This window comes from Montipora capricornis, chromosome 10 (genome assembly GCF_036669925.1).
Source record: "Montipora capricornis isolate CH-2021 chromosome 10, ASM3666992v2, whole genome shotgun sequence".
NCBI classification, from domain to species: domain Eukaryota; kingdom Metazoa; phylum Cnidaria; class Anthozoa; order Scleractinia; family Acroporidae; genus Montipora; species Montipora capricornis.
Window position 1 is genome coordinate 29,671,004 of NC_090892.1, and position 19,493 is coordinate 29,690,496.

The 19,493-nt window shown below is 40.8% G+C and overlaps 1 protein-coding gene across 3 annotated transcripts in view; it reads left to right on the plus strand.

The window, feature by feature from the left end:
* The window catches only part of LOC138018535 (uncharacterized), a 71,346-nt gene extending 52,344 nt beyond the window's left edge, over positions 1-19,002 (plus strand). For 2 of the 3 annotated variants that reach the window (XM_068865198.1, XM_068865199.1), the window contains one exon: positions 17,476-19,002. In XM_068865198.1, coding sequence (XP_068721299.1) covers positions 17,476-17,880 — 405 coding nt within the window. In that variant the 3' untranslated portion in view covers positions 17,881-19,002. Of the gene's footprint in view, positions 1-9,704; positions 10,665-17,475 lie in introns of those variants that run through there. The other variant, XM_068865200.1, reaches the window with a different exon arrangement.
* Positions 19,003-19,493: the final 491 nt, after the last annotated feature.

The following is a 19,493-nucleotide window of genomic DNA, read 5'->3' on the forward strand; positions in this document are numbered from 1 at the left end:
TCAGCTACACCAGGATCGTCTTTTTTGAGATGTTTAACAAATGACCAAAAGCGCTTTGGGTTTTCTTTAATTGACTCACCGAGGTAATCAGAGACATATTTCTCTCTTGCAGACTTGAGCTTCTTGTGTAGGCGTTTTCTAGCTTCCCTGAACTCACTCCAATGTTGAGGATTTTGTGATCGTTTAGCGTTATTGTAAAGACGTTGCTTAGCTCTTGATTGTCTTCTTAAAGAGCGGTTGAACCAGGGAAGATTGTAACGCGAACTAGTCATCTTGTGAGGTATACATGCATCCATTATACTGCGAATACTACATTCAAAGGTGTCCCACATTTCATCAACCGAGAGCTCCTTCAAGTTTTCCATAAAGGTATCAGCAAATTCATTTAACATTTCTTTAATACGACTGCAATTTGCCTTTCTTTTGATGTAGACTTTGCACTTTACGTTTTTCTTCTTACGACATGTTTCAACAGAGAACAAAACCACGTCGTGGTCACTTATTCCGGGGACAACTTCAGTACCACTCACAATTCCAGCATTATTTGCAAAAACTAGATACAAAGTGTTCTGCGTGTTGCCTTGGCGTCTAGTTGGGGACTCGACAAGTTGTTTTAGATCATGTTCGTCGATCATTTCGAGAAGTCTCTCAGAAGGCGATGTCAGGTAGATGGAAGAATCCAAGTTGGGCCAGTTAATATCCGGGGCATTAAAATCTCCAGCAAGGATCACACAATTTTTCGGTAAAATATTTCCCATCTTTGATAAGGATGACTGGAGGGCTTCCAAGCTTTCAGAATCAGTTGCTTTAGAACGATAAAACGACCCGAAAAAGATCGATTTAGTGTTTGAGCCAGCTAGCTGGCACTGTGTCCAGATAATTTCACAGTCAGAGTCAAAATCCGGGCGATGTAAAACAATTAAATCATTCTTTACAGCCTGAAAACTCCACCACCAGGACATTTACGACTTAACAAATAGTCAGAGTTCAGACTTCAAGCAAAAGCGAATGGCGAAAAACTCCCACCGAAAGTCATATTCAAAGGTGTTTGACAGCTGAATATCAACGCACCACCAAGATGCAAATTTCAGTGCACAAGAAAGGCTGAATGAACAAAGAAGGTCTGTTTTAAGGTCGAACGATTGTATTGTTATCATGGGTATCATGTTACTGAGCACGTGCTGTTAAGCACGTATGCAAATTCCCGTTTGTTTGCTTTTCTCTTAAAGTCGTTTAGTGTTCTAAAGGACTCTAAAAGCACTATTCTTTTTAAATAGACAACTAGTGTCCTTTTCTTTTGTTGTTTAAACTGCAAGTTCTCAAATTGTGATCTTAAGATTTTGTTGTGTGAAAATACTTGGCTATAAGACGCACCCCAATTTTAGCACTAACTTGCCACCCAAAGACAGATTTTTCTTGAAAAAACTGTGTGCCTTATAACCGAATAACAACGGTAACTTCTCTTTAAAGTTTTAGGGCCACTGATTTGCGGTTTCTTGGTTATTATTTCTGCCATGACAGCTGAATACTCCTGTTGATACCATGGATCAGAACATGACGTGAAAAATGTGGGCCTGACGGGGTGTCATTGCTGGGATCGCACCAAAGCAGACTTCTCCAGTATTGCCCTTGATGAAGAATTCATTAAAAAGGAATCAGTGCACATTACCCAGTTTTAAAATGGTTGTGGGGTTCAGAAATCAGAAATTCATCATAGTTAAAAACCTAGTCGCATAATTGATGTTGTTCCGAGTACGACTGGTTTTACCTGTACACATAAATCGAATTTCAAAAGATAGGCAATAAATTTCGTACCTGAATTTGGCAGAATGCACGACTTCTTGCATGTAATGGAGGGTCTTCTCGGGAAAACATATACGAGGCTTGGACAAGGATTCAGACGAGTAATATCACAGGGAAACCAATTGCCAAAAAACTCTGAATTGACGAATGTGAAAAATCAGTATTTAGATTTAATCCGAAGTATCCTCCTCGAGTGTGGATACTTTGGATTCATGATCTGTCTTTGGTTTTTGCCAAAAAAACGCAAAATCCGTTTTTGGCTTCAAGAATTCATTTTCGGATTTTCCCTAAAAAATGCACCCTAATTTAACCCACAGTGACTTACAATACAGTGTGCTGAACAAAGTGGGCACATTCCAAAGGCCTGATTGTTCAGTGCTACTTCAATGTCATGTAAGACATTTTGACGTTCAGCCCATTTTAGCATTCCGCAGCCAATTTCTTTCAGTCACGCTCACTGGCCCAGGCCTATCAGTCATTCAAACTGCCCTCCCCGCCAGGGGGCTCTGCTCAAGTTGAACTTCCATCTGATCCCAAAGTGTGCAAGGTGATCTTGTAGTTTCTCGTCAGCCATGATGGTCTTCAGAAGCTTTGGTTTTCCAACAACAGTTCTTCCATTGTCTGAATACAACGTATTTGGGCGTCCGTGGCATGCTATGAACCTCTTTAAATTGCTCATAAATTCTTCAGTCTCCAAACTCGACAAAAATTCCAGGTAAATCCCACAGGTTAGGCTGCACGCGTAGAGTACAATGTAGGCCTTGCTTTCATTCTTTTTCCCCTTCCGATATCTCAAATGTCTGGCAAAATCGACACCCACTACTTGAAATGCTGCTGTTCCTTCGGTTCGATCTCTTGGTAAACTTCCAGGAGAAGCGTTTGTCAGCGCACTAGCCTGGAATCATTTGCAGCCAAAACAGGTCTTTATTGTCTATTTCCCCAGTCGCCTTAGTCTTGGGACCCAGTGATGCTTGTGCACTTTAGTCATTGTAAGACCCACTCCCCCTTGAAGCGTAACGAGATGAGACAGCATCACCAGTTTCTCAGTGTAGGGGTGCGTATCGGGAAGGTAAATAGGATAACCCCCCTGGGTTCTTCCTCGGCACTCTAGGAGCCCATCATGTCTTTCCTGAAGGTTCAGTTGAAGTCTGTCGTCTTCAAACTTCTCTGATCTTTTTCCGCTACTGTGTGCACGCACGGTCCAGAAGTACTTTTGTTTCTCAATCTCCTCAGCCCTGAGTGGACCCAATGTTCTCTCTTCCTTGCACTTACGGGAATTGCACGTGAAGCGTGAGCTCCAGGCACAAACTCTCAGCATTTCCACAAAGCGAACTTCTTCAGCAGTACGTCAAACGCGTCTGTTATATCACGAGCTCTGGCAAAACACCTCCCTGGTGACTTTCACCTCTGCTTGGGATTCAGGAGCACCATTCATCACGATGTCACTTGGCCAGTTTTTTCTGTGCCAGCCACTTTGGTCCTTTCCACCACAGGGCTTCCACCGCGACTTCCAAGGTCTGCGGGGTTCTCATGGCTAGTCACATGATGCCATTTCACGTCTGAATGTTGTTGGATCTTGCTGACCTGGTTACTCACGAATTGCTTATATAATCACCAGCTCCTCTTATCCAGTGCAAGGCCACCGTGCTATCAAGCCAACAGTGAAGTTCACCAATAGGAAACACTTCAAGCGCGTCTCTCGTGTTAGTGATCAGGTTTATGTGTGCCCTGAGACCAATTCCTGATGTGGAATGCTCAGGCCTTGCTTGGCCAATCTTGCCTTTGTAGTTACTAGCCTCACACTAACTCCCAATGGTTGCATAACTACAGCATACAAGGCAGCTGAAACCCCCTTTACCACTCATGTCACCGAAGCAGTGCATGTCGATTTTGGTGATTTTCTCTCTATGCGCCGCAAGGGACCTGGGCACGGTCACAATTGTAGGTAACCTTCCTCCCACTTGATAGCTCTTTGATAAACCTATCTGGTAGTCGTGTGTCCCATGGTGTTCTCAGTTCACAGGTCTCACAGCAGAGCAATTTCCCACTTAGTGTTGTGGGTCGTAGACTTTCAGCAATTTTCTCAGTACTCTTCTCTTGGTAGGCTGGGCCAATCAGGGGGAACTTGACTTCTAGGGCGTCCTCTTCCACGTCCCAGCAAACTGCGAGGAGCGACCCCTTCCCTCTCTGGGGAACACCCAGTTGCTGCTTTGCATAGGTTTCTTGCGTCTCACTACTCTGATTTGTACTGATTGCGTCTAACTGGGCGGCATTCAAATGCCATTTGTGAAGTGTAAATCCACCTTGAGTGAACATCTTGGTTGCGATCTCTTTGACTTGGATAGCCTCCCTCACAGTAGGACCACCATCGATCAGATTGTCAACGTATAGACTATTCTCTATCTCACTCAACCTCTGAATACATTGCATGACAGTTCTCTAAGTGTTGTTGAATTGCTCCCCCCAGCAGGAACGGGGATGAGGAAAGACCAAACAACACTCTCGTAAACTGCAAAGTCTCCACACGTCTCGTCTCACGGTTGGCAATCCAGTGGAATTGCATAGCATCACGATCCTGTTCACGGATCCTAACTTGAAGGAAGGCTTGCTTCATATCACCTGTTATCAAAACTGAGTGAAATCTTGCCCGTACCAGTACAGTTGATTTTGCAAGGGTGGACTCGCATGAAGACAATCGTTAAGTGAGGGTGCATTATCATGTGCCCGAGCTGAAGCATCATAGACAATATGAGGCAGTTTCTCTGACTACAGGTATATGGCGTATGTAAAACTCTCTCCCCACCACGTGCTCTCTGGCTGGCTCTACAATTCCCTCAGCAAGCTGATCTTTGATGATAGCATCCTACTGCTTGAGCAGTCCTTGTTTCTCAAGTTTTCGAATGGTGCCGTCTAGTCGTTTCAAGCTCCCCGCTTTGTTGCTAGGCAACATAGGGTGCTTTTCTTTCCAGGGCGATCCAGTCTCGTACCAGCCCTCAGCGCTTCGATGTAATTGCTGCTTGAACTCATCGTATATGTCTGTTTGATCTCCCTTGTCTTGTATCCCCAACACGTCTAATTTGCACAGTTCCTCATAGTCGGCCACGGCTGTCTGATTTAAAAGCATGCTTGAAATGTCAGTCTCTTTCCCTGGTGACGTGATTGTCCATCCAAATTGTGTCAGCTCGGCCACAGGCTCTCCCGGGTGTCCAATTCTAGGTTTGGTTTGGGTCCAAATCTTTGCGTATTCACTTACGCCTGGTATTATGTGTACTGGCAGTTCAGGCTTTTCATCTCAATCATTCATGTAAACTCCCACAAGGTGAGGGTGTTTCTTAATCACTTCAGTGTATTTTGGGTTGTCAAGTGATAACAAGGTTCCTCAATCTACTTTCGTGACTTCCATTTCCAATTGAAATTTTCCATTGAGGCTGTTAATTGTAAGATCATAGACACTGATGACCTTGTTGACAGATTGAAGCATCATCTCTATACCCTTAAGTTCTTGTCTCATCAGTCGAATTCCAAGATGGTCCAGAAGAGCAGAAGACGCATACGAACTGCCAGCCCCTGTGTAGAGAAGTGTGCAACATTTAAACCCATTCACTTCGACCAAAACGACAAGATAAATAACTTCATCTGATGCGCTCTTGTCTTGTGCCATCATAAACCTTCCATGAGTTGGTTGAGCGGCTTGGTCACAAAGCGATGTGTGGTGTTTTCTTTGACAATTCTGACATCCGTGACTTCTACAGCTATTAGCTCTATGTCTGTGACTAGTGCAATTAAAACAATTGCTTTCAGCTAAGAATCCTCCTTTGATCTCTAACAGCGACCACTTTAGTTCATTTAGCGGAAATGTGGTCAGTTTTATCGCAGTAAACGCACCCACACTGTTGTCATGCATTTTCCTGTTGGGTTTGGTAAGACCTCCGTCGCGAATTCCCATCATACTTTTCATTTTTCCAGTTTGAAGTGCTTGTATTTTTGTTCACTTCGGTTGCTGGATTGATGTCTTTCCAATGTCTAATCGCTTGTAACAATTGGCTAAAATCCCACTCTTGCCACCGGTCTTGTCCCCGAACAAGGTCAGCCTTAATCCCCTTCAGTTTGTCAAGTACAGCCCACACATTCCCTGAGACTTCTCGCATCTCCAAACTTTGCACATTACACAACTGTTTTCTTTAAAACTCATTGACTTCTCTAGGGTCTCCGCTCGATGTAATTGGCAAATCCATTATGCTGGCTACACAGGCGTTTAGGATGTTTTTAGCCCTTTCATAATCCTCCGTGCTAAAAGGGTAGCCCATCAATGTCTCCTCGCACTTTTGGTAAGATAATCTCCTTCAGGTAAGCAAATTTAGTCACTGGGGGCAAATCAGTTAAATCGATTTCGGCGCAGATTTTATTCCAAAGTGGAAGCCATTGTTCAAAGGTACCATCAAACTTTATAATTGACAGTTTTGGTAATTTAGCATGCGAACCATTCGATTCCCCTTGTTTCCCTTTTTTGAACTCTTGGGATGTCTTCTCATATTCCAGCTTCATTTCCAGTTTTTCTTTTTCTTTTTCGAATTAGTTCCACTAATTGTGATTGTTCCTTTGTCTCACTCAAAAAAATTCGCAGGTACTCAATTACAACATCCACACCCTCTATTTTCGCATCAATCTCACTACTCCAAACCCCTACCTCATCAATTGAAGCGCCCCCCCCTCCCCCTTCCTGCTTTTCTTGCTCGATGCCACTAAACTTATTCACACAACAGAGTGATTGCTCACTTCGATTCATCAACTTAAATGCAGAGTTTTCAATCCAAATCATATTCTTCTTCTTCATCTATTCCCATAGTTTGTTCATCGCTGCTATCATTCCCCCAAACCGCCTCTAGAATATCCTCTAGTGTTACCATTTGCCTTGCACTACTAGACGCCATTTTGCTCAAATTCAAATTGAATTGAAATGGCCGTAGAGTTGTGACATTGCATGGCGAATGCTGTGAATCAGCCCAGGGGGTGGTACAAAGAAGAGTTAGAGCTACATATTGCCCAAAACAACGCAGCTCAGTTGACAGTTATGGAAATAAAGCGCTGTGATACTGTACTACCACATGTGCGCAATGCATGCCTGTTTTTTAGGATGCTTCCCACAGGCTTTTCATCACATTTTTGCATACATTCCATGGGTGAATATGTTGTCTTTTTTGTTCTTTGTGCGTGTATCTTTAAGTCAGCCACATCTACTCCAGCTGCCTCAATAGAGATCCTCCTTAGTCGATTTAGTCATTGTGTTGAAATCAAAGGAAGTGCCCCTCAGTGGGCTTGAATCTTACCTTTCATCACATACGTTGTCTGTAACAGTGGATGTGAATCAATCCACTGCACACCCACTGAATCTTTAGTCCTGTAGGGCTCTGTACTTGGCCTGGTCCTTTTTGTGCTGTGTCTCTCCTCTTGATGAAATCATAATGCTCACGGTATTGAGTGTATGATATATGCTGATGACAGCCAGGTATACACAATCTTCAATCATCCTCATACTAATAGACTGCAAAAGATTGAAAGTTGTGTAAGCCACATTAACTTAACATAACACATAACATACTTTATTGAACATGGAAATACTCTTAGCTTGAGAGCTAGTTTACAGGTATTCCACTAATAACTAATGAAAACCTAACAACTAACAACGCTAATATCACATCGAGTAAAATTACAAATTAAATACTGATTAAAAAACTATTTAAAACTGTTATTACAATATTACGGCCGCAATCCAAAAAAACTATTAAAACTAAGGTTACTAATCTACTAATCCCCGAAATTTAACGATCTAATTCTGTTAACTATTTCTTTGGTGCCCGCTTTTATTCTATTGTCATTTGAGAGTTCATTCCATTTCTTGGCTGCAAAATATCTCCATGACTTGAGTCCACATTTGGTAGTGTTAACTTTAGGTAAAGATAAAGCATATTCTTGGCGCCTAAGATTGTACTTAAATGATCGTAAATAAGATTCCTAATTGCCCATGGTGCTTTGTTGGATATGCTGTTATGTATTGTCAGTAACATGTCTTGAATTCTTCGAGATTCTATGGAGGGTAGTCTTATCCTTTCCAAGAGATGCTGATAAGATGCATGTTTATCATTATAGACATATCTCAACGCCCTTTCATTGACTTTTTCAATTTTTACAGTGTTTCTTTTTCCGCAATGATGCCAAACTTGGTTGCAGTAATAAAAATCGGTAGTATGAACGAACGATATAATGATTCCTTGGTTTTAAGTGGTAAAATATTTTTCAGTCTATTAAGCGTGTTTATTTGAGCACTCACTTAGCGGCAAATACTGGAAACTTGGTCGTCAAATTTAAGCTTACTATCGAGTACAACTCCCAAGAAGTTAGTCTTTTCTGCGGTTATGATATCATTATTACCCGATTTAAGGAGTAGCTTATCTTCTGTTCCGCCAAGGACCATAGCCTGGTACTTTTCCGGATTTGGTCTCATGCCATTTTGAATAAACTGTGTAGTTGCGTTCTCAAGATCACTATTTAGGTCGTCTTCAATGGCATGCACTTTCTTATTGGAACAATGGATATTTGTATCATCCGCATAACTAATAATCCTGCATTGTGTTACTGCATATGCCAAATCATTTATAAAAATGTTAAACAATGTAGGTCCCAAGACAGAGCCTTGAGGGACTCCTCTTAACACCCCTTCCCACGTGTAGCATGCATCAAAGATAAAGAGGATGATTGAGATGATTCATCAAATTCTCGTCCTATCTCACTCCTACCAATAATATTGAAGTTCTGTGAGAGAGCTGCACATTTACAGCTTGTGCAATTCCTACAAGATCATTCCATCATACATCCCCTCCAAAGTGGCAACAGAAAATCCCATTCTACCGAGTCTGCTCTATGCGCTACTCCATTTCACCAATGAAATCCTGAAGAATATGGATGAGAAGCGCATATCAGTTGTGGTGCTGCTTGACATGACCAAAGCATTTGATAGCATACGACACCACATACTTCTAGCAAAGCTCTGTAGAATTGGAATATCTTCATCTGCGCTTGCCTGGTTCAGCAGTTACCTATCAAGCCGTAAGCAGGTAGTGAGGGTTGGAAATACTGTCCCAGAGCAATTGGAGCTAAGCTGTGGCCTCCTACAGGGATCCATCTTGAGTCCAATGCCATTCACCTTATTCGTCAATGACCTGTTATCTATTCCTAATCACTGTCAATCGATGGGATACGTTGATGATACCAAGCTGCTTCTTGGCTTGCCACCAAACCAAACTACTAATGCAGTTTCTATGCTAAACGACGACCTCGGGGAAATTACCAAATGCTGCTGCAGAAACTCATTATTACTCAACCCGGACAAGACTAAACTTTTGGTGATTGGAGTACCTCAACTCACAAAGACTCTACCGAACCTATCCGTAACTCTTATGGGTAAGAACATTGAACCTGTCACCATGGCAAAGGACCTTAGAGTCTATATCGACAATAGCTTGAATTACAACGACCACATCAACAAGATATCTTCCAGCTGTATCTATAGTTAAGTTAATTATATTCAAATTGTATGCAAGTTCTGACACGTAATTTTGTAACATACCTTAAATAAATAAATAAATTCAAGTGTACGACCCTTAAAAAAACCCATTTGCAACTGAAGATGACATGAGTATGTCGAAACATGTATTGTAAATTGAAAACTGTCGTTTCTTTTTTGAGAATTATGATTAACCGCATAAAATACCTGCTTGATAAGAAAACTATCCTACTGCTAATTCACTCTTTTGTCTTTAATAAACTACTTTATTGCTCTTCAGTGTGGAGTAATACTTCAAAGAAAAATACTAATAAGTTGCAACTTCTTTAAAACTTTGCAGCAAGAATTGTCCTTGGCTTGAAGAAATACGATGACATCTTCGAGGGACTAAAATCATTAGAATGGCTGGACATCAACCACAAACTGAAGTTTAATGACTGTGTCATGATATATAAATGCCTTAATAACGAAGGCGCTCCTGCGTATCTGTCGCAGAGGTTCAAGAAGCGCTCTCAGATCCATAGCCGAGCCACAACACACCGAAGCGACCAAATGTCGCCTTGCCACAGGGCAACGATCTTTCAGCTTTCGTGGAGCCAAAGCATGGAACAAGCTTCCAAAATCCGTTAGAGACACTACCTCGTTGAATAATTTTAAAAAGAATTTATTGAAACTATTCAAGGAACTTTAAAGAACCCCCCCCCCCCCTCCCAACTGTATATAAATCTTAGCTTTATTTATTAATTCTATTTTCATGTCCATGTCCATTTTTACACGGTTGTAGGTAATTTATTCATGACTATTTTTTACATTGTCGCTGAAAAGCCCCTATGGGGGAGCTTCAATAAATGTATGTATGTATGTATGTATGTATGTGTAGAAGGCGGTACCGAGTTTCACTCTTTGATGGCGAGAAGAGAGATAGCTTCGTATTAAAGATAGCACTTGATCACGTAAGCCATAGAATTTATTTTTTTCCAGAATTAAGTCATGTGGTAGACAGTCAAAGGCCTTACTTAAATCAATGTGCCGTTGGGCACCCATGATATTTTGTGTATCCAAACATAGAATTATGAAGAATCGTCTCTAAGTGATCTGTCAATTGTTGATGAATAAGATGTTCAAAGATCTTGTGGTCCATAAGCAATGGCTTATAGCTGAGAGTTAGGTGACTCTTGTGTGATCGGCTTGTAGCCAAATCAGAATTTTGAAAAACCAAGTGGTATCGTTTCCAATTCTGGTACCACCCAAGGAAAACCTTGAATCCAAGATCTGTGGCCAGCTTTTTTTTTGGTTTTTGACACAGTGTTACGAGTTCGAATGTTTTGAGGAAAGGTAGCTTGCAAACTAAACTGAACGCAGGGTTGTCGGAACAACAACAAGAAAGATTTATTCCAAAAATGAACGTAGTTTCCACGAAGTAAAACTCTTAACAACACGTATTCGATAAACTTACACGGCCTCCGCCAACCTGAATGCACACAGCTTCTGTCACACTTGAATAAACACGGCCAACGCCAACTCTCTTCGCTTGTGAAAAACTAGTTAGAAAAACACTCCGCTTGGACTCGTCTACTTATATACTCTGACAATAAATTTCTAGAACTTTCTAAAATAGTAATGAATCTAATTATAGAGAGATTACAAAACACACCGATTTAGAAACGCTTTTGTACAAACCTAAATATAAACAAACTACGAACTCTCGCGAAGCTTCTAGACAGTAACGCTTGTCACGCAATACTATTTTTCGTAACATAACCCCCTCTTGAGAAGAAATTTCCTAAATTTCTACTAACAACGAAAAATTAGTTAGATAGTACCAACTGAGGAGGCAGTCCAGTGTCTCTTAAGTTATTCCTCGACTCTGCTTAGATAATCTGCTCCTACATTCTCTTTTGACTCCCATCTTCATCATGTCTGTAATATCCTTCTTCAGCGATTCTCTTAAGCTATACGGTACTGGGTATGGTCTTGATCTAACTGGTTGGTCGGATGTAAGCTTGATATGATGCTGAGCCAAACTTGTTATGCCTGGGGCTTCTGTGAACAAACTTTGAAACTCATTTGCAAGATCCATGAACTCTGCTCTTTGCTCATGAGAAAGGTTATCTCCTATGGTCACATCATTGACTGACTCTTTTGCGACATAACCACCAATCTCCAGAAAATCAATACTATCCACAGGGTCAACTTCTTCTACTTCGCTCTCAACATGTTCGTTCTTACAAATGTTAGCGTTCGTTTCAACAGCAACTGCTCCAACGGAAACAGAATCCTCTCGCTCACAATACTTCTTCAGTAGATTAGCATGGTAAACTCGCTCTTTTCCTTTGACTCTCACTCTATAATCGTTAAGACCAACTACAGCACTAACCTCGAATGGACCCTTCCACTGCATTAGGAGCTTGTTGTGGTCGGTCGGTAGCAGCACTAACACTTTATCTCCAGGTACAAACTTCCTGACTTTAGTCTTTCGGTCGTAATAATGCTTGCCTTTGTTCTGGGCTTTCTGAAGCTCGGTGTGCGCCAGTTTGAGGGTATCTTCAAGCTTCTCGCGTAGCTCAAACACATACTGATAGCTGTTCTTTACTTCAGGCTCCTCCAACTCTTTCGTCCAAAGCTCTTTGAGAATAAACATCGGTCCTCTGACAGCTCTTCCATACAGCAACTCAAACGGCGAAAAACCAGTAGACTCCTGGGGAACTTCACGATATGCAAACAGCAACGGGTTAATATAGCGATGCCACTGTCTTGGCTGTTCACTGCACAATCTCTTTAACATGCTCTTCATTGTTCCATTAAACTTTTCCGTCAGGCCATTACACATAGGATGATATGGAGTCGTGGTGAGCTGTTTAATGCTCAAAAGCCGCGTCACTTCCTTCATACACTCAGAGACGAACTGCGTACCAAGGTCGCTCAAGATCTCTTCAGGCACTCCCAAACGACTAAAGATATCCACCAACGCTTCTGCCACAGTCTCAGTATCAATGTTCTTCAGCGGAACGGCTTCAGGATAACGAGTTGCAAAGTCGACCAATGTCAATATATATCTATGGCCGTCCTCACTCGGGGGAACAATAGGTCCAACCAGGTCGATTGCTACTCTCTTAAATGGCTTGTCAATTAATGGCATCTTCTCTAAGGGAACTTTCGGTACGGAACCCTTGTTAACTGTCTTCTGACATACATCGCAGGACTTGCAATAACGAGTCACGTCCCCTTGAATGCCTGGCCAATAGAACGCGCTTTGAATCTTATCGGTCGTTTTCTTTATTCCCATGTGACCTCCCATGATCGATCCGTGCGCTAGTTCCATTATTCGACTTCTCAGCTGCACAGGAACCATAACCTGCTTCAGGGGTTTACCTCCGTTCACATAAGGGTGCTTGTAGACGTGGTACAGAACTCCACCTTTCACTTCAAATAAAGTCTCAGCCTGGCCTCTCACAACTACGTCATCTTTCTCCCAAAATTTCTGTAGGCTCTCGTCATCACGCTGCATTTGCTTGAGCTTTTCTCTGTCAACTACAGGACTTTCTTTGGTATCCAGTACCTTCAACGGAATATGTTCTCCAGCTTTCTTAGCTTGACTTCTCGTGGTTACAGCACAAGCTTCTTGTACAGGAACTTGCCAGCTTGGATCTGGGTCGTCAGCGGCTCTTGCGCCTGGTACATTACCAATAATTAAATCATAAACAGCATCGGGAAGACATTGCGCTTCCACCTGGCCCTTAAGATAAGGTGTATCAACATCAATCTTTGCGATGGGAACTTTCCTTGCCGTATTGTCAATGAGCAGCATAACATGAAATTCACCAGTAAACTGATCCTCAGACACAAGGTCCCTCTTTACTACAATTCCACTACAACCAGTATCTCTGAGGACATCAACAGGCTTCTCTCCAACTCTACCTTTCACGACAGGCATTTTACTTCTCACTCCAGTCAACGGTTCAATACAAGCACTACTCAACAATGGAATCTTCTTACCACAGGCTAACAGCAGCTTATCATCTTTAATACAGGCCTTAACTTCTTCATCAGTAGGTTTAACCTCAGGTGGCTGAACTAAACAACTGGCACTCACTTGACCACGCTGCACAGGGTTACCATCCTTACTTTGTCCTCCTGATCTGCGTCCACCTGATCGACAGTTTCTAGCTTCATGTCCCTGCTTACCACATAGGAAACACTTTCTTGTTAGGGTTGGGCAGTTGACAGCTTTATGACCTCGGGTGTTGCACTTAAAGCAATGCAGAGCTGGTGGATTAATCTGCATGTTCTTGGTTTCGTCCCTCTCAGGCTGCACTGTTGGCTTTCTGCTCGCTGAGCTGAACAAATGTTTACCATGAGCCTCCAAGTACTGGTCAGCGATCTTCGCAATCTTTGCTAGGGTCTCAGGTGCCCTTTCTCGCAGGTGAATTGCCAAATCCTTAGGGCAAGAGTCAATAAATTGTTCTTTCACGATCAAGTCCTTAAGACCATCAAAGGTTCGCGCAGTATTCGAAAGCTCTAGCCACCGTAACAGGTATCTGTCCAGTCGCACAATAAACTGCTCCGGACTTTCGTCGACTTCTGGTTTGGATGCTCTAAATTTTCGACGATAGCCGTCTTCGGTAAGGTCATATCTCTTCATTAACACAATCTTTACCCTGTCATAATCCTTGGCTGCGTCCTCCGATAGACGTGAATACACTTCTAGTGCCCGTCCAGACAACAGAGCACTGAGCTTCGATGCCCATCCATCTTTTTTCCACTTAGCTGTCTCCGCAAATCTCTCGAACCTCTGCAAATACGCGTCCAAATCGTCTTTGCCATCAACAAACGAGGGGAGTTTAGGTGCCTTAGCCCGATCCTCTCTCACTTCAGGACGCCCGTCAGCATTCTCCACAGCCAACCGCGCAATCTCCAACTCGTGTTCTCTTTTTGCAGCTTCAATAGCCTCTTTTTGTTTCAACAGTTCGGCTTCCATCTCCAATTTTCTTAGTTCGCGTTCTTGTCGCCTAGTTTCTCTCTCTTCGTCTTCTCTTCTTTTATCTTCTTCAAGTAATCGACGCCTCTCTTCCTTTTCTTCTTCAAACCGCCTACGCTTTTCTTCTCTTTCTTCCTCCAATTGTCTTCGTTTTTCTTGTTTTTCTTCCTCTTCCCTCCTTCTTTCTTGTTCTAACTTTTGTTGCTTCTCTACAAAATCGAGCAGCTTTTCTCCTTCCAATCCAAATTCTTTTCCCATCTGCAAAAGCTTTTCCATTTCCATAGCAGTATTCCACAGCAAAAACACAATATACTCTCTTGTACAGTTCTTCTTATTCTTTTTGTAACTCCTTCTTGAATTGTCCTTTCCTGGTTTCTGTAGTCGGCAAACAAATGAATTCCTCTCCAGGACCAGGCCCCCAATGTTACGAGTTCGAATGTTTTGAGGAAAGGTAGCTTGCAAACTAAACTGAACGCAGGGTTGTCGGAACAACAACAAGAAGATTTATTCCAAAAATGAACGTAGTTTCCACGAAGTAAAACTCTTAACAACACGTATTCGATAAACTTACACGGCCTCCGCCAACCTGAATGCACACAGCTTCTGTCACACTTGAATAAACACGGCCAACGCCAACTCTCTTCGCTTGTGAAAAACTAGTTAGAAAAACACTCCGCTCGGAGTCGTCTACTTATATACTCTGACAATAAACTTCTAGAAGTTTCTAAATTAGTAATGAATCTAATTATAGAAAGATTACAAAACACACCGATTTAGAAACGCTTACGTACAAACCTAAATATAAACAAACTACGAACTCTCGCGAAGCTTCTAGACAGTAACGCTTGTCACGCAATACTATTTTTCGTAACACACAGCATCAATCTACTTACAGAAAAACCTTTATACAGATTTACCCAAGCCTAAAAACGGGGCTCCCAGGTTGTTTATTCTTACTGACTGTAGGATAAGTGAAAAGAAAAGGCTTTATAATTGGCCTCGTTTTGGTGTTCCCAGTTACTGTTTAATAAAGTCATTTTCTTTGCTGCCTAACTAGTGACTTCCATGGTAAATTTCACACGAAAAAGCAATAGTGTCATATCGGTTTTTCAAGTGAAATTTACTGTCTAATTCACCAGTTAAGCAATTAATTTGTCTTGGATCAGATGAGTTTTGGAAGAAAACAAGCAAATCCTCAGCAAGAGAACGGAAAAGGTAAAAATTCATCTCAACATCAACTGTCAAAAGCCAGTAAGTAGGAATCACGCTAAGATTAAAAATCACAGAAGTACTGGCTCATGATGTGACAAATTGTCTGTGTCGGTTCAAGGTCGAGTTAAGAGTTTAATGGATGTACTTTATCTCTGAGAACGAGATCATTTACGTTTTGATGTATCTCATTGAAACATGCCAGCTTGGCTTGGAATTAGAATCAGCAAGAAAGGACAAACTTTAAACAACATCTCCAACAAATTACCTGTATGTGCTCTAAACAAACTTCTGAAAATACATGCTGTTTATATTTCTCCCTACTTCCATGCTGAGAACTCATTGTAATTACTAGTTTATAACATAAGGGCAAAATTTTTGTTGTCACTGTTGAGGCACATTGAAAAACAGTTAGGCAAACAGAGTAAAAAAATCTCTTGTTTGCTCGGATATTAAAGCCAAACAAAGAAAGAAATCAATTATTTCTTGATGTTCAAAAAGAGTACATATGATTGTTATTTAATTCCAGTTTCATTCCTGAACAAAGGAAAAAACGATTAAGCCATCGACTCCTTAATTGGGATTCCCCATTGACGGGTGAAATCGTCTGGCGTTAGACAGAGTAAAAACACTAAGTATGGCCAGTTTAGCGGCATAAGGTTAAACCACTTCTGAAAAATATATGTATTCACTTGAAATAACTCATCCGTAAAAATAACAAATGGTTCAGTGTCCAAGAAAAGAATTTGTAGAATAACTTCTTCCTCCAAATTTGAGCTATTACTGGTATACTTTTTTGTCGTTCTCATTCTCTTTCTCTCTTCTTTCGTTTCTGCTCTTCTGTAATAGGCCGTCCAGGCATCATGCAGCCTTGTCAGATACAAAATTAAAAATCTTGAGATAACACTTAAGCCAAACCGTCTTTTTTATTCATGCTTTCGTTACTTCGAAATACGTGAAATAATGTTGTTAAAGTAAGGAAAAATTCGCCTACAGAATGACTAAAATGACTTTTGACATACCCTGTATTTTTACTGCTAAGTGTTGGTTTGATTGGGAGTAGAGACCAGGCACCTGATCACTTAAAGAGTGGTACTGTGTCATGAAATAACAAGTACTGTATTTATATACTATGGAATTGGAAAGGAATGTCATGTTACTGGGATTAGATTGCTGTAAGAACTCGTTCTAAAAGCCGCATCTTTTTGCTGAAATATTGGGCGCAAAATCGTGGGGGTGGCTTACATACGAGACCATTGCTTTAATAGGGAGTAAACTGGCTGTTATGGGATCACAAATAACACTAAAAACCTTCAGTAGATAAAGATTAAACATAATCTTCAACCAATCACTTCAACACTCCCCACTGCTTGCCAGAAAATGCGAAGCTGTTCAACAAAACTGATGAGACAGATGGCCGACTGTTTTGTTGCCATTCATTACTTGCATGGCGTGTTTGTCCATGGGGTTGTTAAACTCTCGTTTAGCGACACGTTTTTCTCTGATCGATGGCTTCCATACTTCTTTTTGAACATGCACAGCTGATGTCCATGTTGTATGGTTCCATGCAGTTTCTGCAAAAATCATCGTTTTTATTTCAACTACTTTGAGCTTTAACAATGAAGACCACCATTGTCAGTCTCAAAAATTGGGGAAATCAATTAAAGATAAGCCTTTAAAAGGTATTTTAAGAAGTTGATTAATGTCTTAAGGTACACAGCGTTATATTTCGGCAGGTTTATCATGAACAGCTGTGAACAAAGAACTTAACTTTTTTGCCAGAGTGCATTTTTTCAAGTTTTTATTTTTTCTCAAAATCATGCTTGAAATTTGGTGGTGCAGCTTATCTATGAGTGCACCTTATAAACATGTTTTTAAGGTACATTTCAAATCTTGTTTTGTTTTCTTTTCTCTTTCGCCACAGCCAGCAGTCTCTAACTGTGAAAAGAGGTCAAGTACATTTGCTGGCAGGCTTTCACCAGTGACCAGATCAGTTCAAATGGCATTTTCGTCGTGTTCAGATCCAAAGCGTGGAATCCAGAGCAATTTTTCATCACCAAATTCTGCAAAGTGTGATAAAGACATCAAACGGAATCTTGAACATGCAAATTTTTGTGCTCCACATCTTCATCCACCTGAAAGTGACCTTCTAGCGGTAGGGTCTGTTAAGTCTCTCTACAACAGAAAGGAGTCTAAACAAAATGAAATAAGGATTGAATATAATGGCCACAAACGGCGAAGACTTGAGGCCAATTACATTGCTGTTGGGGGAGCTGAGGAGTCATTGAGTGATGCAGAAGATTTACTCAGTAATGTAACTGCTTATTGAAATAACACCAACCAAACAATTGAGCAGTTTGAAATCACTGCATTATCACAAGAGAACATTGCTTTATGTGCTCCAACAGCTGGATCTTACACTCCATGTACCATGACATAACTTCTTTCTTTCACCATAATAGTTGGAAAAAGTATACAACAGGAATTTTAAATAGTCTCCTTTGTGATTGTTTCTTGTTAAAATGCCGTTGAATGACACATGTACATTCTACACCTCTCTCAGAATTGCCATTATGTTGTGTTGGAAACCTGAAGTTGGAAACATTTTTTGTGGAAGAGTTATCAGCCATTGATCTCAGGAATAACATGGACTAGAATGATAAATAAAATGGTTTATTTTCAACTATAAAAAGAAAGGAATCAATTGGCCGAAGGAGAAAATACCATAATACTCTTTGTTTGTCTGCCCAAATTTTGAATAAGCATTGTTCTCTGTTTCTCTTGGAACTTGGTACAATGGTGTACAATGGTCCCAAGAGAAACAAAAACAATACTCATTTAAAATTTGGGTGGACAAGCAAAGAGTATTATGGTATTTTCTGCTTTGGCCAATTGTAGTTTGTCTCCACAATATGTATTCATACACTTAGTTCATTCTTAAGGGTGTGCACATTGGGGTTTGATGGAGAAATAATTAAACGAGTTTTACTGTAAACTGTAATAAAACATATCTAAATATTCTTTAAAATACTAAAGACTTGGTGAAAGACTTCGTTGAAAAAGGATGACGTTTCAACGTTAGCTATACGTCATTATCAAGTCAAAATTATTTGAAAATTGCAAACTATAAATACTAAAAGAGCAATAGCTGATAAGGAGCTTGTATAATGAAGGAAAGGAACAATGAAAATTACAAACAGAGTTTGGCATGTATGGAGTCTATCTGGATTAGCATTTTGTAGACTAAGCAATAAAATTTGCCCTGGCACTTTCTTAATACCTTAAATTGGCCTTGTTTCAAAAGATCTTTACTACCGCGAGCTTGCAAAAAATGTCGACCAATTGTCAAATGCTCTTGTTCAGCAATGCGTTGATGATGGTGTCGGGAAGTAGACCCAACATAATCTGCATTGCACAGGTCACATTTAAAGTAATAAACACATTCACAGCTGATGGCTTGATTTCTTTGGGTTTAAGATCTTGCCCCAAGTTTTTTGCTCTTGAAAACCGGTCGTACTGTAACACCAATCTTATGACTGAGATTGCATAATTGTTTCTGGCAGCCACTTTGATCTTTGAACGGAAGACTAATTCTCACTTTGGCACTATCATTGGTGTTAATGCCCTGTTTTCCGAGGCAATATGAAAAATAAAGTTGTTTATAGTAGAATTAATTAGGCCAACCAGATAGTCAAGGTGACTGAATACCAAACACAATTTGTCACATTCTGTATTAAAAGCCACAATTGTAGAAGATAAGGTTCGACCCGCACTAGCAGACAAAATCACAATTGTCCGTGGCAAAATCCAAGGACAAATTTTGTCGTGACAATTTTTGTCTTGTCTGTTGCATCCGCATTGACAAGGGCAAAGTCTTCAAATTGTGTTGACACTGTCAATATTATATTTCAATTATAATTTATTCAATTTTGCTGGGCGCCA